The sequence below is a fragment of the Ovis canadensis genome, chromosome 20, assembly GCF_042477335.2.
Source record: "Ovis canadensis isolate MfBH-ARS-UI-01 breed Bighorn chromosome 20, ARS-UI_OviCan_v2, whole genome shotgun sequence".
Lineage (NCBI taxonomy): Eukaryota > Metazoa > Chordata > Mammalia > Artiodactyla > Bovidae > Ovis > Ovis canadensis.
Window position 1 is genome coordinate 66,564,308 of NC_091264.1, and position 26,258 is coordinate 66,590,565.

General features: G+C 48.7%; 1 protein-coding gene across 8 annotated transcripts in view; it reads left to right on the forward strand.

The window, feature by feature from the left end:
• The window catches only part of EXOC2 (exocyst complex component 2), a 123,903-nt gene that overhangs the window by 53,643 nt on the left and 44,002 nt on the right, over positions 1 to 26,258 (forward strand). For all 8 annotated transcript variants that reach the window (XR_011251323.1, XR_011251321.1, XR_011251322.1 and 5 more), the window contains exons 12-20: positions 6,984 to 7,109; positions 10,042 to 10,166; positions 17,149 to 17,214; positions 17,388 to 17,545; positions 17,887 to 18,008; positions 19,386 to 19,447; positions 24,814 to 24,894; positions 25,132 to 25,191; positions 25,912 to 25,973. Coding sequence is in view for 5 of the 8 variants with exons in the window: in XM_069563873.1 (XP_069419974.1) it covers positions 6,984 to 7,109; positions 10,042 to 10,166; positions 17,149 to 17,214; positions 17,388 to 17,545; positions 17,887 to 18,008; positions 19,386 to 19,447; positions 24,814 to 24,894; positions 25,132 to 25,191; positions 25,912 to 25,973 (862 nt within the window). In the remaining 3 variants the exon portion in view is untranslated. The remainder of the gene's footprint in view (positions 1 to 6,983; positions 7,110 to 10,041; positions 10,167 to 17,148; positions 17,215 to 17,387; positions 17,546 to 17,886; positions 18,009 to 19,385; positions 19,448 to 24,813; positions 24,895 to 25,131; positions 25,192 to 25,911; positions 25,974 to 26,258) is intronic.

The window sequence follows — 26,258 nt, forward strand, 5'->3', positions numbered from 1 at the left end:
CCTGAGGCGGGCATGGATTCTGGAGGCCTTCGTTTCTGGTGCTCAGAGTCTGCTCGGTTGGGCAGGCTCTCGCCCGGGGCTGCCTGACGCAGTCCCTGGTGTTTCTAAAGATTGTCACTCCCCAGCCTCCTCCTCCCCCTCCCACTGTGTTAGACTCTCTCCTGGCAGCGTCCACACGTCAGTGGTTTTAAAGCTTCCAGGGGACTCTGCTGCAGCAGGGCTGGCAGGCAGTGTGGTGGGTGCGTGCTCGGGACTGAAGTACTGTGCTGAGCGGACCCAGGTGGTCTGCAGCCTCTTGGAGCTTGTCCTCTAGTGAGAGAGAAGCGGTTTAAAAAGTCACATAGGTGTTTATTTGTCACATAAGTATAATTGTGAGAGGTATTCCGAAGTGGGGAGTACAGAACTCCGCCTCAGCCTGGTTAACCGGAGGCCCCGGAATGTTCCTGGAGGAGATGCTGTTGCCACTGAGCCTCAAGGAGGAGTGTGGTTTTCCAGGGAAGGGCCGCTGAAGGGTGGTCAGATGGCCCGGCGTATAGACAGGGCTGTGGTCTGTCCGAAGGCTTCCCTGCTCAGGTTTGTAAGAAATGATCCGACTGCACGATTTAGTTTTGAAAATATGCAAATTTCTGGAAAACGTGTCTAATTTATAAAGACCACACAGGAAATCTCATGCTTGTTATTGCATCCATACCCGAAAGCTCTGATGCTCAGTATCCCGTCACTGAAGCCTGGGTCCTTCCTGGAGGTGAATGGAGAGGCGCCCTCACCTGGTGGAGCCCGCCCTTGCCATCTGGATGCTCCTTACTGTCACACTCACCACCCGGCACCGCCGAGAGGCAGCGTCTCCGGGAAGAAGGACACTCGCTTCTGTGAGGCTGGAGACCGGCCCCTTTATTTAGCTAAACTTACCCAGCACTGCTGAAAGTCAGTGTCTCTGAACGCACTCACCCAGCACTGCTGCAAGTCAGCATCTCCAGGGAAGAGGACACTCGCTTCTGGGAGGCTGGAGGCCGGCCTTTTTCTTTAGCTAAACTTACTCACCCAGCACTGCCGAGAGGCAGCGTCTCTGGGAAGAGGACCCTCGCTTCTGGGAGGCTGGGGACCGGCCCTTTTCTTCACTCTGACCAAGCCTGTTGTAGAGGTTGTCCTTGCTGGCGGCACAGTTGAAGGGATGTGCATTGACTGGAATTTCTTGTTAGTGATGAGGTTTGCGTAGTTATTTCCATAAGTTGGTCTTTCTGATTGAAAAGTGCAACATAATAGTTTATAGCTCTTTCAACTTACTCCACAAATTTCATGACAATACAGTACAAGTTTCCTAAATCCATTAGCCAGATGTTTATAGATTATGATTTTAACCGTCCTTTGACGTTCAGAACATCCTGAGCCATACCCACCTGTTGCCAGCGACACAGCTAATATAAACAATATAGACAGTCCTAACAAGTCCATGCTCTTTAATTGCAAAGCTGGTACATTCTTTGAGCTCACATCAGAAGGAGTTTATTACTTTGGAGAATTCCAAACATACTTAGGAGCACCAAGGGTGATCCCATGACTTCTTCTGTGTCTGCCCAGTTTAGACAGTTATGTGCTCACAGCCAGTCTCATTTCACCTGCAACCCCTCCCTCACCCTGAACTATTTTTGAAGCGGGTCACTTTGTTTCATTTATAGTTATTTCAATATGTAATTTTCAAAGATAAACATGCTTTGAGAAAACTATGTCACTTGAACGTGTCGAAAGCTATTGTCATTCCCTGAAGTTTTACCAGCACTTTCTTGATATCAAGCATTTAGTTAACTGTCACTTTCAAAAGTAGTTCAATTTGTCCAGTAGCTCTTGAAGTACATAGATGCTGTGACTTTTTAATCAGTGGTCGGTGCACAGGCAGACGGTGGCAGCGCAGAGGCGGCACGCAGATGGAGGCAGGACGCGTGTTTCTTGCAGGAGTGAGCCGCTGGTGACATAGCGTCCACGGTGGCCGGCTGGCCCCTGGACGCTTCCCTGGTTGCCGTCATCAGTGTGTGTGCCCCTGGGCACGGCCGCTCTGTGCCGTGCACCTGTGTGCCCTGTGCAGACACTGTAACGATGTAGTGAAGGCACGTGTGTGCGGGTCAGTTCAGTCCAGTGGCTCAGTCGTGTCTGACTCTTTGCAACCCCATGAACCGCAGCACGCCAGGCCTCCCTGTCCATCACCAGCTCCCGGAGTCCACCCAAACCCATGTCCGTTGTGTCAGTGATGCCATCGAACCATCTCATCCTCTGTCGTCCCCTTCTCCTCCTGCCCTCAATCTTTCCCAGCATCCGGGTCTTTTCAAATGAGTCAGCTCTCCGCATCAGGTAGCCAGAGTACTGGAGTTTCAGCTTCAAAATCAGTCCCTCCAGCGAACACCCAGGACTGGTCTTTAGGATGGACTGGTTGGATCTCCTTGCAGTCCAAGGGACTCTTAAGAGTCTTCTCCAACACCACAGTTCAAAAGCATCAATTCTTCAGCACTCAGCTTTCTTTATAGTCCAACTCTCACATCCATACATGTCTACTGGAAAAACCATAGCCTTGACTAGGTGGACCTTAGTCGGCAAAGTAATGTCTCTGGTTTTTAATATGCTGTCTAGGTTGGTCATAACTTTTCTTCCAAGGAGTAAGCGTCTTTTAATTTCATGGCTGCAGTCACCATCTGCAGTGATTTCGGAGCCCAAAAAATAAAGTCAGCCACTGTTGCCACTGTTTCCCATCTATTTCCCATGAAGTGATGGGACTGGATGCCATGATCTTCGTTTTTTGAATGTTGAGCTTTAAGCCACCTTTTTCACTCTCCTGTTTCACTTTCATCAAGAGGCTCTTTAGTTCTTCTTCACTTTGTGCCATAAGGGTGGTGTCATCTGCATGTCTGAGGTGATAGTGTTTGTGGGTGGATGTTTATATAAAATATTGGCCTTAGTTATAAGTTTGCTGGGAATAACTATAGTTTTTTGTTGTTGCTGTTGTTAATTCACAACCAGTTGTTCTGACAGACTCCTGGTTTACAGATATCCGAGTTATGTGTAACAGAAATGAGGTCAGTGCGGAGCAGGACTCCTAAGTATCATTTGGACTTTCTGTTGGCACCCTGTCATAACTACACCCTTGTGGGTCTGGTAGAAACCTGGGACGTCTGGTTCAGACATGACTCGGGCCTGCATTTTGCATGTGAGGTGACTGCCTCAGAGGAGCCACACGACTGCTCAGCTTCCCTGAGTCGGGCACACGGTTCCACGGACCTTCCTGTTCTGGTGCTGAAGCTAGCGCCCCATCAGGTGGGCTTCCGGACACAGTGCGCCGGCGGCGCGGTGGCGGCAGTGCCTGTGTCTCTCCCGGCTCTGCTCACTTCCTGTGAAGCTGTGTCGCTTCCACTCAGGCCCTCTCCGGAGCCTGTTTTCAGTTCGGAGGCTCGTTGGGCTCTACGTCTGGAGCAGGGATTGTGAGTTGTGTTGTGTCATCTGCACTTGGCCTTTGACACCAAAGAGGAGAACTTGGTTCCCCTGCCCTAGGCAGAAGGGTCACGACCCGAGACAGTGTCTGTGGCGTGGAACTGCAGCTTTAAAAGATAGAGTGTAAATGCTTCAGACAGGAGATGTCTTTGTAGGTAAAGCTGGTTTTCATGCATTAATTTAAGGAACCTGATATAATTTTTAAGAAGTTTTACATGGTGCTAAGTCACTTCAGTCGTGTCCGACTCTGTGCGACCCCATAGACAGCAGCCCACCAGGCTCCCCTGTCCCTGGGATTCTCCAGGCAAGAACACCGGAGTGGGTTGCCCTTCCCTTCTACATGGTGGTTTGTGTTAAAAAATGCCGATTGTATTTGCCTTGTGGTCTGCAAGAAAAGCTCATGAGCAGAGATGGTGGTAGATTTTCGGAGCCAGGGAAACCTGGTGTGTTGCAGTCCGTCGGAGAGTCAGACATAACCGAGCCGAGCTGAGTCCTCCGTAAAAGCCACATTTTTCCAGGACAGGTTGTTTGCATATGAAGCTTGTCCGCAGAGGTAGGTCCCAGGGTGCTGTTCTTGTGGGCACTGCAGCAGCACCTCCTCTGGATGCCTGCTTTATGGCCGCAGCACAGACCAGCCTGGTGAGTGGGCCTGAGGGTGCACACCGGGACTCAGACAGGAGGTGACCGCTGCCCCTCCGCACGGCCAGCCGGGCACCGGGGAGCGCGTCGCTGCGCCTCGTGGCCTGCCTCTGTAGCCCTCATGCTATCTTTTGGCTTTTCTAAGGGGAGACAAACATGGGGAAAGAGCAAAAATAAGGATCAGCATTAAAGAATTCATCTTTAAAGCATAAATGCCTGTGGACGAGTCTGTTTTCTTCCAGCCTGGGCTAGTTAACTGTTTGGCTTCTCTTCCAAAACTTTTACCGCCTTATAAGAAGTGTCATTTGTCTCTTAAAATTCCTATGAAATAGGGCCAAAATGAGACTAAATCTTCAGGTTTCCTGTCAGGAAAAGCCTTTGGTTTAACCCCCTACTGACATTCTCAAACAGGATTTTTAAAGGTAGCCTTCAAAGGCATGTTTTCCTTTGTTCTGAGAACAAGTTTAAGTCTTAAAATACATGCTGACTCTATCTAGTAACTCCAGGGAGCATCGTTAGGACTCACCAGCGGCAGGGTCGGGCAGAGGTGGACCAGCGCTTCTAGAGCAGATAGAAGCAGGAGCTTCCTGTGCACAGTCGCGAGACAGAAAGAAGCACGCTTCCGTGTGGCGCAGGCTGTCTCTGAAAACGTAGACTGACGCGTCGCACCTGAAAGGCCTAATCGGAACCATCACAGTGTGGCTCTATCATAAGGGGAACATCGCGCATAGGCAGGGCAAGCGAGCAGTTGCTCAGTCGTGTCTGACTCTGCGACCCCGTGGACTGTAATCTTCCAGGCTTCTCTGTCCATGGGATTTTCCAGGCAAGAGTGCTGGAGTGGGTTGCCATTTCCTTCTCCAGGGGATTAAGCATAGAGGCTGTGCTAAATATCTCCTCTTTTAAATATTTCAGACCTTGAGCAGATTATTAAGTTAATTACTTGCGGAAATAAAAATGTTTGTTTATCCAGTTGTCTTGAAACATAAAAAGGCTGTATTTTTCAAGTCAAGCTCATCGAAATACATGCATAAACTATATTTCAAATTTATGTGCGGTTTTGTGAATTTATGCAGCATAACTAAACTGTATTTTTTCTTGATATTTAAAAAATACAACTGGGACCTTTATGTAGACAATCAGTTACTAAATTTAATTGCAGTGTCTCCATAATGTAGGCTCAGGTGGCTCCAGGCAGCTGGTTGGTGTAGCCTCTACTAGGAGACTTGCTACAGAGTCCTCAAGTCTTCTGCAAAACTATGAAAACAGCTCTGTGCTTAAAAAGACAGTGAAGAGAAGTCGCTCAGTCATGTCTGATTCTTTGCAACCCCATGGACTGTAGCCTACCAGGCTCCTCTGTCCATGGGATTTTCCAGGCAACAGTACTGGAGTGGATTGCCATTTCCTTCTCCAGGGGATCTTCCCGACCCAGGGATCGAACCCGGGTCTCCCTCATTGTAGACAGATGCTTAACCGTCTGAGCCACCAGGGAAGTCACGTGTTTTTATACATATATTAGATGTGTTAATAAGTTTTATTTTAAAGTTGTTATAATGAGGATATATATTAGGAAGTTTCTAAAGTTTATTTTTTGGAGATTTAAAAAAACAGTTCCTCTCCTGAATGTTTTGCACGTTGTTGATCACGGTGTTGATTTAAAGAGAAAAGGCAAGTCCCAGGGGCAGTGCTGGCTGTGTCTCCCCACCCCGAGTCCTGCGTGGCGTGCCCTCCCTGCTCACCCTTGCTTCAGTGGCTTTAGAAGAGGCAGTGCCTCCAGGCTCTTGCACTGGGATTTTATTCGCTTGCTTTGAGATTTGTAAGCCATAGCGGATATACAGAAGAAAATAGATCCAGGAGAGAGGGATCGGAGAACAGCACCAGCTTGTGACTGCAGTGGCAACAGCCGTCTCTCCAGCACAGTGGGGGTCTGGTTGTCCTTTCGCTCTTGTCCTTTCTTCAGGAGAAGATATTGAGATGATATTCAGGGTGCTGTGAATCCGATGCACAGTGCATCCCATTAGAAATTGCTGCTGCTGTAGGCAAGAATACTGGAGTGGGCTGCCATTTCCTTCTCCAGGGGATCTTCCCAACCCAGGGATTGAACCCAGGTCTCCTGCATTGCAGACAGACAGACTACCGTCTGAGCCGCCAGGGAAACCCGTGGGTCAGCGGAGCAAGTTTATTGAAGCCGTTTTCGTACTAGATGCAGCTCAGCAGGATTTTACACAATTGTACATTTGTTTCTTAATCTAATTTGGAAAGACGAAATTAGCTTCCGCATTAAAAGGGAGACTAGTAATAAGTACACTGGCACTTGGACATCTGATTTGCTGCTGAAACAGGGTAGCGTTCCCTCGGTCCTGTCAGGGGTGCATTAGCTTCTGGGGTGTTCACAGTGTGGGCTGGGAAGGACCCAGGCCGGGCAGCTGGCAGCGGGAACAGAAATGGGAAGCCAGGTCCCACGGCCCAGAAAAAGAAATCGTGGAATTTGGGCTCAACGGCAGGAGCAGAGCTTTCTGCTGCAAGTCGGCTTCACTAGACCCCGTGCCTGCCTTCTCCAGCCAAGCTGCTTTCAAAGATGAGTTTCACCCTGGTGTTCATGTACATGGCCCCCCCGCCCCCGTTTTGCCAGACATTGATTCTGAAATGATACGTAAGTTTTGTGTCTGTACTAAGCCAGAGTAACAGATTTAATCCTCCATATCTGTATGGTGGGAGTGACTTTTAAAAGCTATTCAGACTAAATATTTCTAGTTCTACTTCAGTTGATGTCTTATTTAAAAGATGGAAATTTAGAGCGAGGTCTAAATTTCGGTCCATTTAATCACCTAGTACTTTCCGGGAGTCCAAGAAAACACCGCCTCTCTTTTCAGGGCCCCCGGGCCTTCACGGCACCTCGCTGGACCTCGACGCCGAGTTGCGTGCCTCCGCGCCTAGTCACCTCGGGCAGATGGCGTCGCTGAAGAGGGGCAGCAGCTTCCAGCCTGGTCGGGATGACGGTGCGTGTCTCCCTCCACTTCTTTCAGATTTGTGTTTGCGTAGCTGCCGTTTTCTCCTGGGAAGTTCCATAATTCCTTGTGTTGCTGCTGCTCTTGCCATCATGCTTTCCACTTGCTAAGCGACAGCCCAGAAATTAAGCTCAGAGAATCGCAGCGCATCTCACCTGCACACTGAGGAAATGCCATTAGATTTTAAGAAGCCATTGGGCATAGGTCAGTGTTACTCACGTTTCTGTGGTTGAGTTTTTCAAAATATGCCACAGGAGAAATTCTCTGAGAACTTCTTCAGGATGAATGTTGCAGCAAAAGTTAGTTTCTGTAGGCAGTACAGAAAAATAGTAGACAGTTTTTTACCGAATTTTAGAATTTGGTTTGAAAAAGAGTTGCTCATTTAATATTAATCATAAATTGGTGATCATCTTTCCTGGGGTAAGTAAGGCATCTCAAATTGTAACTGTGTTACGTTTTTTCCTGAGGTTGACACTTGCCTGCTGTTTGTTTGTAGGTGAGATATAAAACACGTGGTTATAGTGCATTCATGTACCGGTTAGTCACTGACGGCTCATAACCTCAGTAGTCAATATAAGGAATGCACGTGAGGTAGTAGAAATACGTCTTCCTAATGTCAAGTACCTCTGAAGGTTACTTCAAAGCATCTCTCATTATTCTTTCAAGTATCGGGGCAGAGGTTTACCGATAATATGAACGAATGCACATCGTGAGCGCAGCTTAAAGTCAGGTGACTCTTCTGTGCTCAATGAAAGGTTCCCTGTGTAACTGTCAGCGCTCCCCCTTCTTACCCTGTTCCCACCAGACACTGGAGTAAATACCGGGAGGAGTGTGGCTCCTTGCTTCTGTCCAGTGTGTAGCGTGTAGCCCTGTGAGCAGAGGCCACCAGGGTCTGATCCACAGTCAGACTGCGGAGTGTCGGGGCACACCTCCTTCCCTGACGAGGGTGGTGCGGAGTCTGAACGCTGGTGTGCACCTCTCCCTGCTGCTCCGTGCTGCCCTGCCGCCAGCTGACCCTCTAACAGGCTTAACTCAGAAGCGACACTTGAGGCTGACTGAATTATATCATCCTCATCTCGAGTCCGTTCAGTTCAGTCACTCAGTCGTGTCCGACTCTTTGCGACCCCATGGACTGCAGCGCACCAGGCTTCCCTTTCCATCACCAACTCCTGGAGCTTGCTCAAACTCATGTCCATCAAGTTGGTGATGCCATCCAACCATCTCATTCTCTCTCGTCCCCTTCTCCTCCCACCTTCAGTCTTTCCCAGCATCAGATAGGGTCTTTTCCAATGAGTCAGTTCTTCACATCAGGTGGCTAGAGTATTGGAGTTTCAGCTTCAGCATCAGCCCTTCGAATGAATATTCAGGACTGATTTCCTTTAGGATGGACTGGTTGGATCTCCTTGCAGTCCAAGGGACTCTCAGGAGTCTTCTTCAACACCACAGTTCAGAAGCATCAGTTCTTCAGCGCTCAGCCTTCTTTACAGTCCAACTCTCACATCCATACATGACCACTGGGAAAACCATAGCCTTGACTAGACGGACCTTTTTCAGTGAAGTAATGTCTCTGCTTTTTACTGTGCTGTCTAGGTTGGTCATAGCTTTTCTTCCAAGGACCAAGCTTCCTTTTAATTTCATGGCTGCAGTCACCATCTGCAGTGATTTTGGAGCCCCCCAAAATAGAGTCTCTCACTCTCCACTGTTTCCCCATCTATTTGCCGTGAAGTGATGGGACCGGATGCCATGATCTTAGTTTGCCATGATCCGTGTCAAGTAGTTCGGATTTATCCTGCCTGGGTTTTGTCAAGCTTCTTGCATCTGCTTTATCCAGTTCTGAAAGTTTTCATCCAGTTTGGGAGATCCTGGGCAATCACTTTGTCAGACTTTCTGCTTCCTTTTCTGGACCCCAGTGGCATGTCTGTTGATCCAGTGGGTTACCCATAGACTGCGGAGGTCTGATCCTCACCCGTCTTCCCACTCTGCCCCATTATAGAGCTGACTGCTCTGCCTTCAGCTTCTCTGGCGTTCATCTTCAGTGGCTGACGCGAACATTTCACATTGGTTTTTCATCTCTAGAAGTTCCACTTGGCTCTTTTGAATTTCTTCCCTTTCTTTCCTCATCATTTTCACGTTTTCTTTTACTTGAACATTGTCTTTGTGGGTTAATTCCATCTCTGTCATTTACTCTTAACTAGTTACTCTTAACTAGTTTTCTCCCGGTTTTCTGGTTCCGATTCTCTTTCCCCTGCCTTTCATTCTGGCTAGTCATGTTTTATTGTTTCTCAGACACTGGGGATGTTCAGTGTTGAGTGTCTGGGTTTTGTTGTCTCCCTTTAAAGAGTGTGAGACTTCATCAGTTACTTGGGAATAGGTGTGTTTCTGGGAAGGCCTGTGGTCAATCTGCTGGGGCAGTAGCCTTCCATCTAGAGCCCCGGCTGAAAGGACTGGGCTGGTCAGGAGGGCTGCTCCCTGCCTGCCTGTGGGGCTCCCGGCCCCTGCCCTCCCCACTGCCCGGCTGTGAGGGTCCTGGGCCCCTGCCCTCCCCACTGCCCCACTGTGAGTTTCCCTGGCCCCTGCCCTCCCCACTGCCCTGCTGTGAGGTTCCCGGGCCCCTGCCCTCCCCACTGCCCTGCTGTGAGGTTCCCTGGCCCCTGGCCTGCCCACTGCCCTGCTGTGAGGCTCCCTGGCCCCTGCCCTCCCCATTGCCCTGCTGTGAGGCTCCCTGGCCCCTGCCCTCCCCACTGCCCTGCTGTGAGGTTCCCGGGCCCCTGTCCTCCCCACTGCCCGGCTGTGAGGTTCCCGGGCTCCTGACTGCACCACTGCCCAGTTGTGAAGTTAGTTGTGGGTACAGCAGTGTGTTCAAAGAGATCTTCACTCTTGATTCAGAAGTATACTAACACTGTTCCCTTCCTTTCCCCTTTAGCATGGAGATGCAAGACCCCTCATCGGGTGGCATTTGTTGAAAAATTGACCAAGCTTGTTTTAAGTCAGCTGCCCAACTTCTGGAAACTCTGGATTTCATATGTCAATGGAAGCCTTTTCAGCGAGGTATGTGTGCAGATTTGACTGTAGATGTAGCTCAGTCATTGTGAGCTTCTAGTCTTAATCATTTTAGATTTTGAAGTGACTTTTTTAAAACCTCAGAAGCCCAGAGCCTCTATCGTCAGATATTTTTAGATTAGTTGAAAATTCTGTACAGCCCTAACACTGATAGCTGTGTGGCCTTGATCAGGTGCCCTCCCTGTTCTGGCCTCGGGCCCTCGACTGGAGAGAGAGTAGTGAGTGTCTCCCAGGAGGTGGGTGAGGGTTTGGGGAGACGGCCACTCAGAGAACAAGACTCTGGGGTGAGGACAGTGCCAGTCAGGCCGTGCTGTGGGTGAGACTGGTGCAGTCAACAGGAAGCAAGTGATAAATCAAGGAGAAAATGTCTGCATCCTGCACCTAGGTCTGAAGTGGGCAGGACTCTCCCGGTTGGACAGAACTTAAAGATCCTGTTTTCTGGCCCCTGCGTGCTTCACCTGAGAAGTTGTCTAAGTGTTTACGTTCTCAGAAGCTGCACATGTGCTCAGTGTCCTGATCACAGATAGTTGGCAGCACAGGAGTCAGGGACGCAAAGAAGCGGCTCTGCTGTCTCCCTCCCTGTTCACCTGTGGCAGGCCCCCAGGTCCCAGGGTGTAGACTCCGAGGCTTTTTATCAGTGGTTAGAAGAAAGCTCTGTGCAGAGGGCAGCCTCCCGTACAGCGTGCACAGAGTTTGGCCTTCACACATGCAGAGCTGCTTGTTGCTCCCAAAGAGGAGCGTGCCTTCAGGCGTCCTGAAGCAGCTTCGTCAGCGCTCCACTGCACACGGGCCCCCCCGCCATGTTGCACCCTCACCCTCTTACCTGCCCCCCCAAAGCAGGTCCCTCTTGAGACTGGAAAGAGGAGGTGCCTCCACACCAGTGCCTGGACAGGTGTGTTCATAGCTTCCTTTGCAGAGTGTCAGCGTCTGAACACCCAGTGTGTGCCGCTGACTAGCTATGATGTGGCAGCTAGCGGCATGTGAAATGCTTACGACAGAATCTGGCAGATAAATGAGATGCTGCTCTTTCTGTTTGGAGAAAGCATTCTTTCAGTATTTGAAGTGTTGTTGGCCTGGCACACAGTAGGTGTCTCATAGCTGTAAGGAGTGCGGCAGTGGTGTTGACCAGAGGTGTGTGGGGCGGTGTTGAGGCAGGGGCTCACGTGCCTAAGGGAGCGATGCCCTGGACACTGCCTGAAGCTCACTGCTGTTTTTCCCAGCAGAGTGTGTTTCCTTCCAGTTGTATCAGTTTCTGGAGGTGCTCCCCATCCACATGGACAGTAGTTATCTCGAGTCTTTTTAGAGTTTTTGATCTGGAATAATGTAGTGAAAAGGGACTATATTTTCCTGCCTTACAGGTTATACCTAGTTGTGGTAAATGTCTAGATGAAGTATTTAATTGCAGATGAAAAATAAATGAGCTCAGGGATAATATTAGCCCTGAAAAAAAATCACTTGTAATTAGTTGTATGAGTTGGATTTGCCTGTGGAGTTTCTACCTATTTATAGTCGTAAACTTCTCTTAAAAGTTTATAGTAATGTTATTAGTCAAGTGCAGTTTACTCCACAGGTTTGGGTGTGTTTTTAACTAAGTTACCCTCTACTGGAGAGCTAGTAAGACCCCAGAGGACAGTGGAGGGAGTGGGCGAGTGAGGAGAGGGTCCTGTCATGCCATGAGTCAGAACCAGAGACTGGAGTCAATGTTGGGAAGAGCTCCAGGGTTTTTGGTATTTCATTTCATACAAGAAAGCTCTGAAATATTTAGTTACAACTTACTTGAATTTCTTTTCTTGTTGTAAAACTATTTTTGTTTTATTTAGAGTTCATCTGTTAAAAGATTTAGATGGAGTTTCCAACAGTTTAACAAATAGTTCTTCAGACGAGTCACGGCCACGCGAAGCGACTCGTGTGAATCAAAACAGTGCAGTCTAACTGTCGGTCTGACCACAGAGCAGTTTTGGTCTGTGTGTGCAGGAAAGAGTTAAGGGTTTAGCTAGTGAAATGGTTAATAGTAGGGTAAGATCTCACCTTTAGATATCTTTTAAATATAGTGTATTTTCAGGTGAAAACTTTTAAAGTATCCAAATTTTTAAATATTAGGAGTCAGCATTTTAAAAAGTTGTATAACTCATAGTATGTAAATTAAAATGTTCTTCCTGTTGCAAAATTTTCTTTTCATTTTATTATTTTTTTAAAAATTTATTTATTTTTTTTAATTTTAAAATCTTTAATTCTTACATGCGTTCCCAAACATGAACCCCCCTCCCACCTCCCGCCCCATAACATCTCTCTGGGTCATCCCCATGCACCAGCCCCAAGCATGCTGTATCCTGCGTCAGACATAGACTGGTGATTCAATTCTTACATGATAGTATACATGTTAGAATGCCATTCTCCCAAATCATCCCACCCTCAAAATTTTCTTTTTAAAAGCAGGGCAAACTGCATATAATTCAGCGTGTTGGAGATATTCAACTCTTTATCAAAAAAAAACAATAAGTAACAAATTTTTTTACCGGTTGGAAGAGGAAGGCCTTACAACTGGTTCCCCCACCCACTCACTCCAGCTGCTCACTTCTTTACGTGATTGGAGATGCCCTCGGAGTCTGAGCAGCCATTCTGTCCCCTCGGCGTCTTCACGCACGCACTAGCACCTGTTTGGTGGGCGAGACTGTTGTGGAAAAGTGTAGCCTTAATTTTAGTATGATGTTTTTAACAGTTGATTTTTACTCTTTCCATTGATTCAAAGCTATTTCACAGGACAAAGGACTTTGAAGTAATCTTCCCATTGGACAGACATTTAGTGCTGTGGCAGATACAGCAAGAAAAACGCCGTCCGGCAGTCAGGATGCTTAGTTCTATATGGGCACAGCCCTTCACGGAGACAGATCGCGCCTTCTGTGAGAGCCCCTCCCCTTCCTGCGCAGCACAGCAAGCCAGGCCCTATGGTCAGCGCTCAGGGAAACAGGCGACGCCGGCTCTGCTTTCAGCAGGATGTGTGGAGAGAGTGGGTTTATTCCAAGCAGCTGTCTCCCAGGACTGCGGAGTTAATGGCCCAGGGCCCATAGTCAGTGTGCTGGAGGCCCTGTGGTTCCCAGCTGCAGGCCAGCAGACTCCAGACCCAGAAAGCCACCCTTTCACTCTGTTCTGCTCAGGCCATCTGCAGACACCAAGAAGGCAATCTGAAATTCAGATTTGGAAAGAGATCTTTCTGCGAGGAAAGATTTGGGCTGGAAATGTGAATTTGGAGCTGTGATCTTATGACTTATAATGAGAAGTATGTATTTGGTCTTCACTTCTGATACTGTGACTTCGTAAGTGTGCAGGCATGTTAGCGAGTGTCTCATCTCCCCGCTGAGGCCAGGCTCGTTGTCCAGAGGACCGGCCGTGGGTTTAGAGGGTAGGAACTTTCAGTGCCACCCCAGAGAGAAGGGCTGAAGGCTGAGATCAGCCGCCAGGGATCTCGTCAGGTGTGTCTGCACGGTGAAGCCTCAGTCGCAGCCCTGGGGATGGGGACACCGCGCCCTTTGCCCCTTGCCCTTCCGGCTGGTCGGGCTCCGCCGTGAGCCCCTCCGCTCGCACCTCACCGCAGCTCTGCATCACCTCAGTTGCTTCTCAAGTGTCTTAAAGGGAGAAAAGCATCAACTTCTGTAAATCCCTGTGTACAAAGAATTTTGAGTGTTGTTGGCCAAGAGACTTAGGAATTCACTTGTTGAATTATTATCGTGATTTTTCGTTCTTTCAAAAAAAGCATCACTACAAAGAAAAAAACTTTAAAAGTTGCATAAGAAGTGAGAGTTACTGCCAGAGAGGGGTGTGTGTCTGTGTCGGCTGGCCTTGTCCATCAGGGTGTCTCCCTCTTGGTGAAAACACCAGCATCCTTATCCTTGTCTTCCTCCTTCGGGTCAAAAGTGTTGACTGTGTAGATGGCTCTCCACAGTTTCTCTAGCTTATACCTAAAAAAAAAATGACATTACCTGAAGTATTTTAAAATTACCTTGGTGTCAGTATCATAGTCATTTATAATGCATTATTCCACCTAAATACACCACTGTTTTCCCTTTTCACGTTATGGTGGTGAGTTTTTTTATATTATGCCATTTCATGATGACTTGTTCCTTTGGAAAGTGTCCTAAGTTTGTCCTGCTAGGACATTCTATAGAATAATACTGGCTTGTAAGAAAATTTGATAAGTTAACTGAAATCCAGTTGAAGAGATTTCTCTCTCAATCAGTGTGAAGTGGTCTTCTACACGCTGCTCTGAGGAGAAAGGGAGAAATCAGAGGGAAACGTGATTCTACAGTCAGTTCTAGAGTACATTCCCTCCAAACTGGACTAAAATCCCTGGAAGAAGAGTGCTGATGTGTAATTAAAAAAAAAATAAAACACCACCGTTCATGCTTATAGTCTCGAATACTTTGGGGAGTGTGGGGACAGGGTTTCCCACGTGGTGCGTTTGTAAAGAGCCCGCCTGCCAATGCAGGAGGTACCAGAGATGCAGGTTCAATCCCTGGGTCAGGAAGGTCCCCTGGAGGAGGGCATGGCAACCCACTCCAGTGTTCTTGCCTGGATATCCCAGGGACAGAGGAGCCTCGTGGGCAGCAGCCCATGGGGTCACAAAGAGTCGGACACCACTGAGCACACACACACTGAGCACACACATGCTGAGCACACACGCTGAGCACACACACGCTGAGCACACACACACTGAGCACACCACTGAGCACACACACACTGAGCGCACACACTGAGCACACACACTGAGCACACACCACTGAGCACACACACTGAGCACACTGAGCGCGCACACACTGAGCACACACGCTGAGCACACACGCTGAGCACACGCTGAGCACACACTGAGCACACACACTGAGCACACGCTGAGCACACATGCTGAGCACACACTGAGCACACACACTGAGCACACACACACTGAGGGGGGGGGCGGTGGACCGGGGCCGCGCAGATGGCCGGGCCTACCCGGAGCTGCTCTCGCTCCCGTTTCTCTTCAGCCCAGGAAGCGGCTCTGGAGCGCCGTCGTGGGCGCCATGCCTGTGGGTCCAACCGTAGAAAGTCGCAGATGAGAGCGGCATGTGACACGCACCTACAGAAAGGATAGCTTCAGCCTCGTACTTAGGGTACTTTCGGGAATTGTACTTAAAGCTTTTAGGAAGATAAACAGCTTCTTGTTGAAATAAGGAGGGTTTTCTAATTCAGCTCAGTTCAGTCGCTCAGTCGTGTCCGAATCTTTGCGACCCCATGAATCGCAGCACGCCAGGCCTCCCTGTCCATCACCAAATCCCAGAGTTCATGCAGACTCGTGTCCATCGAGTCCATGATGCCATCCAGCCATCTCATCCTCGGTCGTCCCTTTCTCCTCCTGCCCCCAATCCCACCCAGCATCAGAGTCTTTTCCAGTGAGTCAACTCTTCGCATGAGGTGGCCAAAGTACTGAAGTTTCAGCTTCAGCATCATTCCTTCCAAAGAAATCCCAGGGTTGATCTCCTTCAGAATGGACTGGTTGGATCTCCTTGCAGTCCAAGGGACTCTCAAGAGTCTTCTCCAACACCACAGTTCAAAAGCATCAATTCTTCGGCGCTCAGCCTTCTTCACAGTCCAACTCTCGCATCCATACATGACCACAGGAAAAACCACAGCCTTGACTAGACGGACCTTAGTTGTCAAAGTAATGTCTCTGCTTTTGAATATGCTATCTAGGTTGGTCATAACTTTCCTTCCGAGGAGCAAGAGTTTTATTTCATGGCTGCAGTCACCATCTGCAGTGATTTTGGAGCCCCCCAAAATAAAGTCTGCCACTGTTTCCACTGTTTCTCCATCTATTTGCCATGAAGTGATGGGCGCGGATCCCATGATCTTTGTTTTCTGAATGTTGAGCTTTAAGCCAACTTTTTCACTCTCCTCTTTCACTTTCATCAAGAGGCTTTTGAGTTCCTCTTCCCTTTCTGCCATAAGGGTGGTGTCGTCTGCATATCTGAGGTTATTGATATTTCTCCTGGCAATCTTGATTCCAGCTTGTGCTTCCTCCAGCCCAGTGTTTCTCATGATGTACTCTGCATATGAGTTAAATAAGCAGGGTGACAATATACAGCCTTGACGTACTCCTCTACCTATTTGGAACCAGTCTGTTGTTCCATGTCCAGTTCTAACTATTGCTTCCTGACCTGCATACAGGTTTCTGAAGAGGCAAGTCAGGTGGTGTGGTATTCCCATCTCTTTCAGAATTTTCCACAGTTTATTGTGATCCACACAGTCAAAGGCTTTGGCATAGACAATAAAGCAGAAATAGATGTTTTTCTGGAACTCTCTTGCTTTTTCCATGATCCAGTGGATGTTGGCAATTTGATCTCTGGTTCCTCTGTCTTTTCTAAAACCAGCTTGAACATCTGGAAGTTCACGGTTCACGTATTGCTGAAGCCTGGCTTGGAGAATTTTGAGCATTACTTTACTAGCGTGTGAGATGAGTGCAATTGTGGGGTAGTTTGAGCATTCTTTGGCATTGCCTTTCTTAGGGATTGGAATGAAAACTGAGCTTTTCCAGTCCTGTGGCCACTGCTGAGTTTTCCAAATTTGTTGGCCTATTGAGTGCAGTACTTTCACAGCATCATCTTTCAGGATTTGAAATAGCTCTACTGGAATTCCATCACTCCACTAGCTTTGTTCGTAGTGATGCTTTCTAAGGCCCACGTGACTTCACATTCCAGGATGTCTGGCTCTAGATGAGTGATCACACCATCGTGATTATCTGGGTCGTGAAGATCTTTTTTGTACAGTTCTGTGTATTCTTGCCATTAATCAGAGACTGAGACTACTTATACATTCCTTTTAATCAAGTCATAACCATATTTCATATTCTCCTTACATGTAACAGCTAAGCTTTCTTATTTTATGAATTATTTCTAGAGACAACTAATAAGTTTTTTGTTTTTTTATTATTTTCATTTTTCAGACCGCCGAGAAGTCAGGCCACAGTGAGAGATCAAAGAATGTAAGGCAAAGACAAAATGAATTTAAGGTGAGTGAGGGTAAGTGTGCAGACTCTCTCTTGGGGTAGGGTTTTCTCAAACAAAGTGGCTGGAAGGCCTGATCCCCATTCAAGACATTCGTCTTGTGCGGGCTGACACATGTGATTGATTCGGGCAAGTGTGACGCCTTCTAATGCAGTTCTGCTTGTCCATCAATGTGTAGAGAATGATCCAGGAAGTCATGCAGTGTCTGGCGAAGCTGGTCCGTGGGGCCCTGCTCCCACTCGGCGCGGCGGAGGGCGGCGGGCGACAGCACGGAGGCTGGGAGGGGAAGGCTGAGCTCCCTGGACAGTGGCTGGCCCACATCATCCAGACCCTCAGGTAAACGTGGGTGCATTCTCCAGAGAAGGGGCAAATATTTTTGTCTTTTTAGGGGAGAAAAAGACACACTCAGCAAAGAATTTTGCTCTGCCCTTTTGTGTCCACTGTTTGCTGCGTGTCGTCTGATGACCCAGCTCCTGAGCCTCCCGGGTGCTCAGGCCTGATGAGAGTGTCACCTTTGTTGCTGTTCAATCAGAGTCACTGTGGCGTTACAGCCCTTGTCTTCAGCATACAGCAGAAGCCCGTCAGCGCCGCCGTGAAGCGTGGTGGGACGCAGAACGATGCTGGGAACCACTCCAGGCCCCCGTGCTCAGCTTCGTCTCGCTGTGTTTGCCCCACAGGCTGACGTATGACTCGCTGGCCGCCCTTGAGATCCCTAGTGACCTGCTGCAGACCATCCAGGACCTCGTCTTGGACCTCCGAGTGCGCTGTGTGGTGGTCACGCTGCAGCACACAGCCGAAGGTACGTCGGGAACACTGACGGCATTGGCTCAGCAGCAGCTATGCACACGCCACCTCTTTCCAATTCCCAAACCCTCAGAAACAAGAAGGGAGCTCTTGTGCAAATGTGAATATTTCATATTATCTGTTGCTGTTCAGTGTGGTTTTTTTTTCTTTCAAATCCTGTTTACTTTGAGATGCCGGGCCATGAAGAAATTAAATGGATACTCTTGAAAAATACTTAAGGATGTAAGACCACCCTTATGGAAAATGTCAAGTGGAAAAAGTAGACTATAAAATGTGTATAAAGTATGATCTTAATTTGGAAAATATACATGTATATTTAAAATTTAAAAAATTTTTGATTTAGAAACATCAGCATTAAGTCAGAAGAAGGACTTAAGTTTCTCTTTGCAGCAGAAGTTACAGGTGATGCTCATTTTCTTAATACTTTTGGAGTTTTCAGGGTTTTCGCATATATAAGAAGAAGATTATGGAGCAGCCTTTTGGGTGTGACGTGTTTCAGAAACAGTTGAGAACATTGTTAGGAACGGTGCAGGCCGCTAGTGTCTTCCTTGGGACTTTGTCGTAGCCCGGCCATGTCTGCGTGACACTGGCCCCTGCCCTGGTGAGGGGCTGCGCCCTCAAGTGTGCCCAGGTCTCTCCCTCCCGCCGTGGGCACCACGCTGTTGTTCTAGGGGCGTGCAGGACGGAGAGTCCACGCTGGCTATTAGAAAATTGTGTCATAGGCCGGCTGGTCTGCCCCCGGCCCAGCTGAGGGGCCACGCCCAGGTCTGTTCCTCCCGCCGTGGGCACCACACTTTTGTTGTTGGGAACGTGCAGGACAGAGAGAGTCCACACTGGTTATTAGAAATCTCGGGGGAAATGCCTTGTGTCTTATACTGTACCTGTTGAATATTATCAGGAGTGCTGAGTAAGTGTGAAGGTGTCAGTGAACCTGGCCTGGCATTTTTCAGACAGTTTTATATACATTAATGTTTTAATAGAAAAATCCAGTGAGTAACACACATTTAAATCCTTGAGTCTTCCAGAATTAGGTGTGTTAGTCATTCAGTCGTGTCCGACTCTTCGTGACCCCATGGGCTGTAGCCCACCAGGCCCCTCTGTCCATGGAATTTTCCAGGCACGAACGCTAGAGTGGGTAGCCATTTCCTTTTCCAGGGGATCCTCCCAACTCAGGGGTCGCAGCCGGGTCTCCTGCACTGGCAGGGGAGTCTTTACTGTCTGAGCCACCAAGGAGGCCTATCCCTGTTTTCACTAATTTTTTGCGAACTTATATAAAACAATTAAAAACCATAACCTTTATGGATTTTTATGTCTCTGAAGGTCAATGAAATAACTATAGTAAGACGTGCTTGTGTACTTGTCTTCCCTGTAGACATAAAGAGGTTGGCTGAAAAGGAAGACTGGGTTGTCGACAGCGAAGGCCTGACGTCTCTAGTAAGTTTAAATTCCTCTAGATGATTAGTCATTAGTGTCTGTTACGTTCAGAATAATTGATTTATTATGATGATAATGAGTGATGCACTATTGCAACCCTAAAAATTTTCTGGAAATGGAAAAGCAAATTTCTTAAAGTTTTCCTTCTCATAGTCATTTTTGGTTAACACTAACCACATATGCTTGCTGCTGCTGCTAAGTCACTTCAGTCGTGTCCAACTCTGTGAGACCCTGTAGACGGCAGCCCACCAGGCTTCCCCGCCCCTGGGATTCTCCAGGCAAGAACACTGGAGTGGATTGCCATTTCCTTTTCCAATGCATGAAAGTGAAAGGTGAAAGTGAAGTCCCTCAGTCGTGTCCGACTCTTAGCGACCCCATGGACTGCAGCCTACCAAGCTCCTCTGTCCATGGGATTTTCCAGGCAAGAGTACTGGAGTGGGGTGCCATTGCCTTCTCCGAACCACATATGCTTAAAAATTAGTGAAACAGTGGACCGCCTCTAGAGTGATCATTCTTCATCCTGTAACTCCTGTTTGTTTGTGTTAACATTTTTCAATGTAATGCTAAGCTTCCCAACAACTTGAATTTTTCAGAACAGCAGGATACAAAAAAACAAAATGTTTTGCTGGACCCTAAGGCAGAACAGAGGACAGTAAGCATTTCTCCAGATGCGCACAGAGGTGAGGTGGGCAGTCAGAGCCGCAGCCTCTCACTCTAGCACTGCCATCGTCCCAGATGGGACTTGAGGTTTTCCAGAGTCCCCTTGAAATTAAGGTCAGGGATCCTGAGTTTTGTGTTTTCAAGTCTGTTTCATGGATCCCACAACAGCCCTATAGGTGGGTTTTCAGTTCAGTTCAGTCGCTCAGTCGTGTCCAACTCTTTGCGACCCCATGAATCGCAGCACGCCAGGCCTCCCTGTCCATCACCAAATCCCAGAGTTCACTCAAACTCAGTCCATCGAGTCGGTGATGCCATCCAGCCATCTCACCCTCGGTCGTCCCCTTTTCCTCCTGCCCCCAATCCCTTCCCAGCATCAGAGTCTTTTCCAATGAGTCAACTGTTCACATGAGGTGGCCAAAGTACTGGAGTTTCAGCTTCAGCATCAGTCCTTCCATTGAACACGCAGGACTGATCTCCTTCAGAATGGACTGGTTGGATCTTCTTGCAGTCCAAGGGACTCTCAAGAGTCTTCTCCAACACCACAGCTCAAAAGCATCAATTCTTTGGCGCTCGGCTTTCTTCACAGTCCAACTCTCACATCCATACACGACCACTGGAAAAACCATAGCCTTGACTAGACGGACCTTTGCTGGCAAAGTAATGTCTCTGTTTTTGAATATACTATCTAGGATGGTCATAACTTTCCTTCCAAGGAGTAAGCATCTTTTAATTTCATGGCTGCAGTCACCATCTGCAGTGATTTTGGAGCCCCCCAAAATAAAGTCTGCCACTGTTTCCATTGTTTCCCCATCTACTTCCCATGAAGTGATGGGACCAGATGCCATGATCTTCGTTTTCTGAATGTTGAGCTTTAAGCCACCTTTTTCACGCTCATCTTTCACTTTCATCAAGAGGCTCTTTAGCTCCTCTTCACTTTGCGCCATAAGGGTGGTGCCATCTGCATATCTGAGGTGACTGATGTTTTTTCTCCCGGCAATCTTGATTCCAGCTTGTGCTTCTTCCAGCCCAGCGTTTCTCAGGTGGATGTTAGGCAAGGTTAGACATGCAGTGGCTTAAACAAGGGGTGTGTCCTTTTTCTCTCCCTCTGAAGAGGTCGGTACTGGTGTGGCAGCTGTAGCACGCAGTGCAGGCAGGGTCCAGGGCTCCTCTGACCCCTGCTTTGTGGGCCTTAGTGTGGCTTCTTTCTCAGGATACCTCATGGTCACAGGATGGCAACTGCAACTCCGGCCATCACATCAGGCCTTATTCCTGTCCACAGGGAAGTCCAGCATTTTCCCAGGAGCCACAGCTGACAGCTCTGTTTACATCTAATTGGCCAGAATTTATCCGCGTGCCCACTACTATCTGCAACAGATGCTGGGGAAAATATCTAGTTTTTCAGCCAAGCACATTGCTTGTCCAGTAACTTGTCTTACCTTAGGGGACAGGGACGCTAGAATAAAATGGTCTGCCTTGCCCACACTTACAGGGTGGTGGGGCTGAGCTTGTTGAGGAGCAGCCATCCCCGGTAACATTTCTTCACGTCCTTGAATTTTTTTGTGTGCATGTCCACAGTCTTTCTCTGACAGTTGGGGAATTTTGACAAGTTGAAATTCTTTCCTTCAAGATTCTCTTTTAAGTTAATACAAAGATATGCAAGTGTGTGTGTGGAATACCACACGCTTCTGAATTTTTGTAAATTAAATCATGCTGAAATTATAACTTTGTTACAATTATATTTTAAAGGATTTTTTAAAATTTCTGTTTTATGTAGTTTATTTTTCACATATTTGTGTTTAAATACAAACTCTCCTATAACTAAATATTTAGGAGAGGCGGTATGGAACCGCCCTGTACCACTCAAACTGCATGCAGCCACTCAAACCAGACCCAAAAAACAACTCAAAAAATCTCAACTTTGTATGTTGCCTACGTGTTGAAATAAGACTTTGAAATACTGCATGTTATAAATTAAAACTTCTTTCACTTTCCGGATTGTGGTTCCTGGAAACTAAAACATCTCACGCACAGCGTGCATCTGGCTGGCACTGAGCTTGTGTCGGGCGTGGTGAGCAGGCGGCGCTGCGCGGCTTGAGCGTCTGACCTGGCTCTCCTCAGCTGCCTCAGTACCGTGCATCTTCCGAAGCTACTTAACCTCTCTGCCTCTAGTTAAAGAAGCAGCAGAACCCTTGTTCACTGTATTGTTGGTTAGAATTAAGCAAGATGCTGTAGAAAAAAGCTGTAAAAAGCTTTACACTTATACAGAGGAGTTTAATTGATTACCACTGTAATGAAAGCGCCCTACATTTACATGAAGGCTTACTGTTATCAAAGTTCTTCCTATACTCCTGTCCTCCCCAGCTATCACAGTGAGCCTGGTTGGCAGGCCGCAGACGCACCACCGGACCAGCCCCCCTGAATACCTGCCGGGAATGACACAAGCCAGGCAGAGCAGGTAGCGCCGGCCTGGCCCTGGGTCTTGGTGCCGGCTTCAGATCATCTTGTACAAAGAAAAAGATGTATGTTCATTTTGAGAAAACACAGCATCTGCTTTCAGGGATTTATGTTCATTTTTTTTAAAAAAAGTCTGACAGAAATCGAACCAGTCAGTCATAAAGAAGGGATTGAGTTCAGGTGCTTCTGCCGGTCGGTGTCCCTCGCACACGCGTGCAGCGTGTGTGGTGGGTGCACGTCTGGGCCCACAGTGTGTGCAGAGATGGCCACGCCTGAGGCTGTGTGCAGACGACGAGTCCCCTGGAAGGCCCTCTGAGATGGTCACCGTCGAGGCTTGTTTCTGGCCAAGTTAAGCTGTAATGTGGCGAGAAATGGTCACCGTAGAGTCACTGCCTCGTGTCTCGTGACGCATGAGACAGAGGCCTAGACCACCCACGGTGATTCGGCGCCAGCCAGCGTGCCTCGTGCCCGTGCTCACCGCGTCCGCCTGCCGGAGCCGGGCGGCTGTCAGCCCCGGGCACAGGCTTGCGGGACGAGGGATGAGTCCAGGCTTGGAGCCACATACAGGGCCCAGTCATGAGTGCTGGCCTGGAGTGCATCTGGGGTTCTCAGGTTTGAACAGAGTCAGTGGTTTCAAAGGCTGTTATACTCAGGACTTTGTCGTCAGCATTTGGTAGTACTGATCCCGTTTGTTTGACGTGAGGCTGTTTTGCTTTCCCTGTGAGTCCTTATCAAGTTAAGGAAATGCACACAAGCTTTGCACCATGCCTGTGCCTGAAACACTCGCTGGAGAGCATCCTGTTTTCTACAAGTGCTGAAAATGTTTTCTGCCTTCTTTCAGTTTGGATAATACTGAGAATTCTCTTCTTTCAGAATAAGTGGAATGATACCATGACAAGTTACAATGCGCTGACTCGGGCGATGCCCTGGCACAGTGCAGACACGGCGCCTCTTCTTTCTTTTCATAAAAAAAGCAGCCGCCGCCGTGTAGACTCACCTGTCCCCGGGCCTTCTGGCCCCGGGGCTCTCTGCTCGCTTTCTGACCCGAACCCTGACCCTCGTGCAGGAAAGCAAGATGGCCACACAGGGAAGCAGCACCCAGCTGCCCGCCGTTGACATTCGGGGTTGGACTCCCAGTGTTCCTGTGCTAACATCTCAGATCTTCCTGCCTTCTGGGGCAAGTAGGCGGGCTCATCAGGTCTGATCTAAGAGGCTTTTCAATTCCTTAAATACTTGGTGCGGGCGGCATTTCATTCGGCATCCACCCCCAACCTTGTTTTTCTCTCTTGGACTTTGGCATGTTCTCTCTGGTGTCCTCTGGCGGCTCCAAAGTGCAGTATTAAAATGACATCAAGTCGAGGTACTGTTAGCTTTTCTTAGGCCTGGATTCCTTCTTGTGAGAAAGTATAAACTTGTGTTTCTTTGGTTTGTATACAATGTCTCCCCCTAAGTTGTTAATAACAAGCATGTTATGGAGGAGAGTTCTGCCTGCAGGTTCTGCATGGGGCGGTCCACACAGGCTCTGCCACCTCCCATGGGCCCCTCGACTCTGTCCGTGGGGACCGCCCCTGTCCTTCAGGTCTCGCTGTCCCAGGGGCTTCTCCTGCCGAGACAGATCCCTCCGTTTGTCTTCCTCTGAGGGCCCAGTCCTCCTCTCCATTGCATCTACTCTACTTTGGAATCCACTGTTTTATTTCTGTGCCTTTTTTTGTAAAAAGGGACAGTTTTGATTCCACTCCAGAATGTCCAGGTAACAAGAGCGTGTGCTGCTGCCCCTGAAACGGGTTTGCACAGAGGGAACCCGTAGGAGCAGCTGGGGCTTGTGCAGACTCATCTCAAATGAGATGTTTTCAAGTTTCATTTTCTGACTCGATGGACACAGAAGGAGACTGTGGAGAGGGCTCTGAATGGCAGGTGCCAGCCCTCCTCCGGTCATGGTTGCCAGCACCTCGTGTTGATGGGTCCAGAGGCGAGCGAGGCCCGGGGCGCACGCTTCTCCCAGAGTGTGCTTCATCCTGGCCCCTGCCCTCTTCCAGAAGAGACTGAGGGGGAAGGGTTCTCGCTTTACCTGGCTTGTGTTCTAGCTGAGTTAGACGTCCTCTCCCTTGCTGGGGCCACTGTCTGCTGACGCCCAGTGCAGACTGTGCCGGCCCGGGCAGCAGGGACGCCGCGTGGGGCCCTGCCCTCCCCGCGCGCCTGGGGAGCCGGGTGTGGGGGCTGCACGCCCAGGCCCGTCTGCTCTGTCTCCGCAGCCCTGCCGGTTCGAGCGCTGTGTGCTGCTGTCCCTGCAGTCGCTGCGTGGCGTCCTGGAGTGCAAGCCCGGAGAGGCCAGCGTGAGTGTCAGGGGGCTGCTCCTGGGCAGGGGGTGCCCAGCACACGGGCGTGGGTCAGTGTGGAGCCAGAACTGCCGCCCTGTCGCTCGGCTGGAGGCTGGCTCTCTGTCTGCGTCCCCTTTCAGAATCGGGTTGTCCACCCTGGATGCCCTCGTCCACGTGTTCACTGTTCACATCGAGCTCCATGAACAAAAGGTTTTCTTAGCTAAGTACAAAAGTTCTCATCCCTCCTTACAGGTCTTCCAGCACCCTAAAACCCAGGAAGAGGTTTGCCAGCTGAGCATCAATATCATGCAGGTACTTGGTGGAAGCAGTGGAGACCCGAGGCAGTGCAGACCGTCGGTCTCCCTCCTGTTTATAATCAGTGTAGAGCAGATGCTGACAATTACGTGTGTCCTTTTCATTTTGTGTGAGTCCATCATAGTTTATGGTAGGTAAGTTCAAGGTAAGAGTAGTTGCAGCTTGCTTAGCAGTACCTCCCCCAGTGACTCACTGTTGTTATGCTGCCCTTCTGTTTCTTGTGGGACTTTGTGTATGTCTCTGTGTGTGTACATGTATGTGTATGTGTGTGTACATGTATGCGTATATGTGTCTCTCCTGGAGCACAGATTAAATGGCGTGACAGCGATTTACATTTTATCTAGAGCCCCAGGTTCTTTGGGGCCAGTGCCTTGTGGGCACATATACAAAGCTGAACACATGAGTGAGTGAGAGGAGGGAAATAAAATATATTCAAGAACTTAACAGTGGGATCGAAACATAGGTGCTGTAAGCTTTTTTAATCACTCAGCGTTATACATGGGGACACGTGCCCCCAGTGCTCATGTTCTTATATGTGCGTGTGCAGATATGCTGTGTATGTGGGATGCAGCTTACCCCTAACAAGGCCCAAATACATACAGACCACGTGCAGGAGATACACTGTATTTCTGGTTATTTACGGAAAATTATCTTTGCTGTCCAAACAGATGAGCCTCTGAGGGTTCCTGTCACTGAAATGTCCCATTTTTGACCTAGGGTTTCCTGTACTGCCTGGAGCAGCTGAGCACCAAGCCTGACGCCGATGTAGACACTGCGCAGTAAGTAGGGCCGAGATCAGCCTCGCCGGGGCGTCTGTGCCGACTGGAAACACAGCCTCCTGCTCTGTGTTTGGTCTTGCATCCTGAGACTTAGCAATAAGAGAGCGAGTGTTCATGGGAATCGCACATTTCTATATTTGGCCTGGACTCTTTCCATAGTTTCCTCATCTTCTGGACTTGTCTCAGCTTTACTAGAGGCCCTGTGAGCAAACTGAGTACACGGTTAGCTCCCTAACTATCCAGAGAAGCAGGGTCTTAATCATAGGGTGAAAACGCACCTCCTCG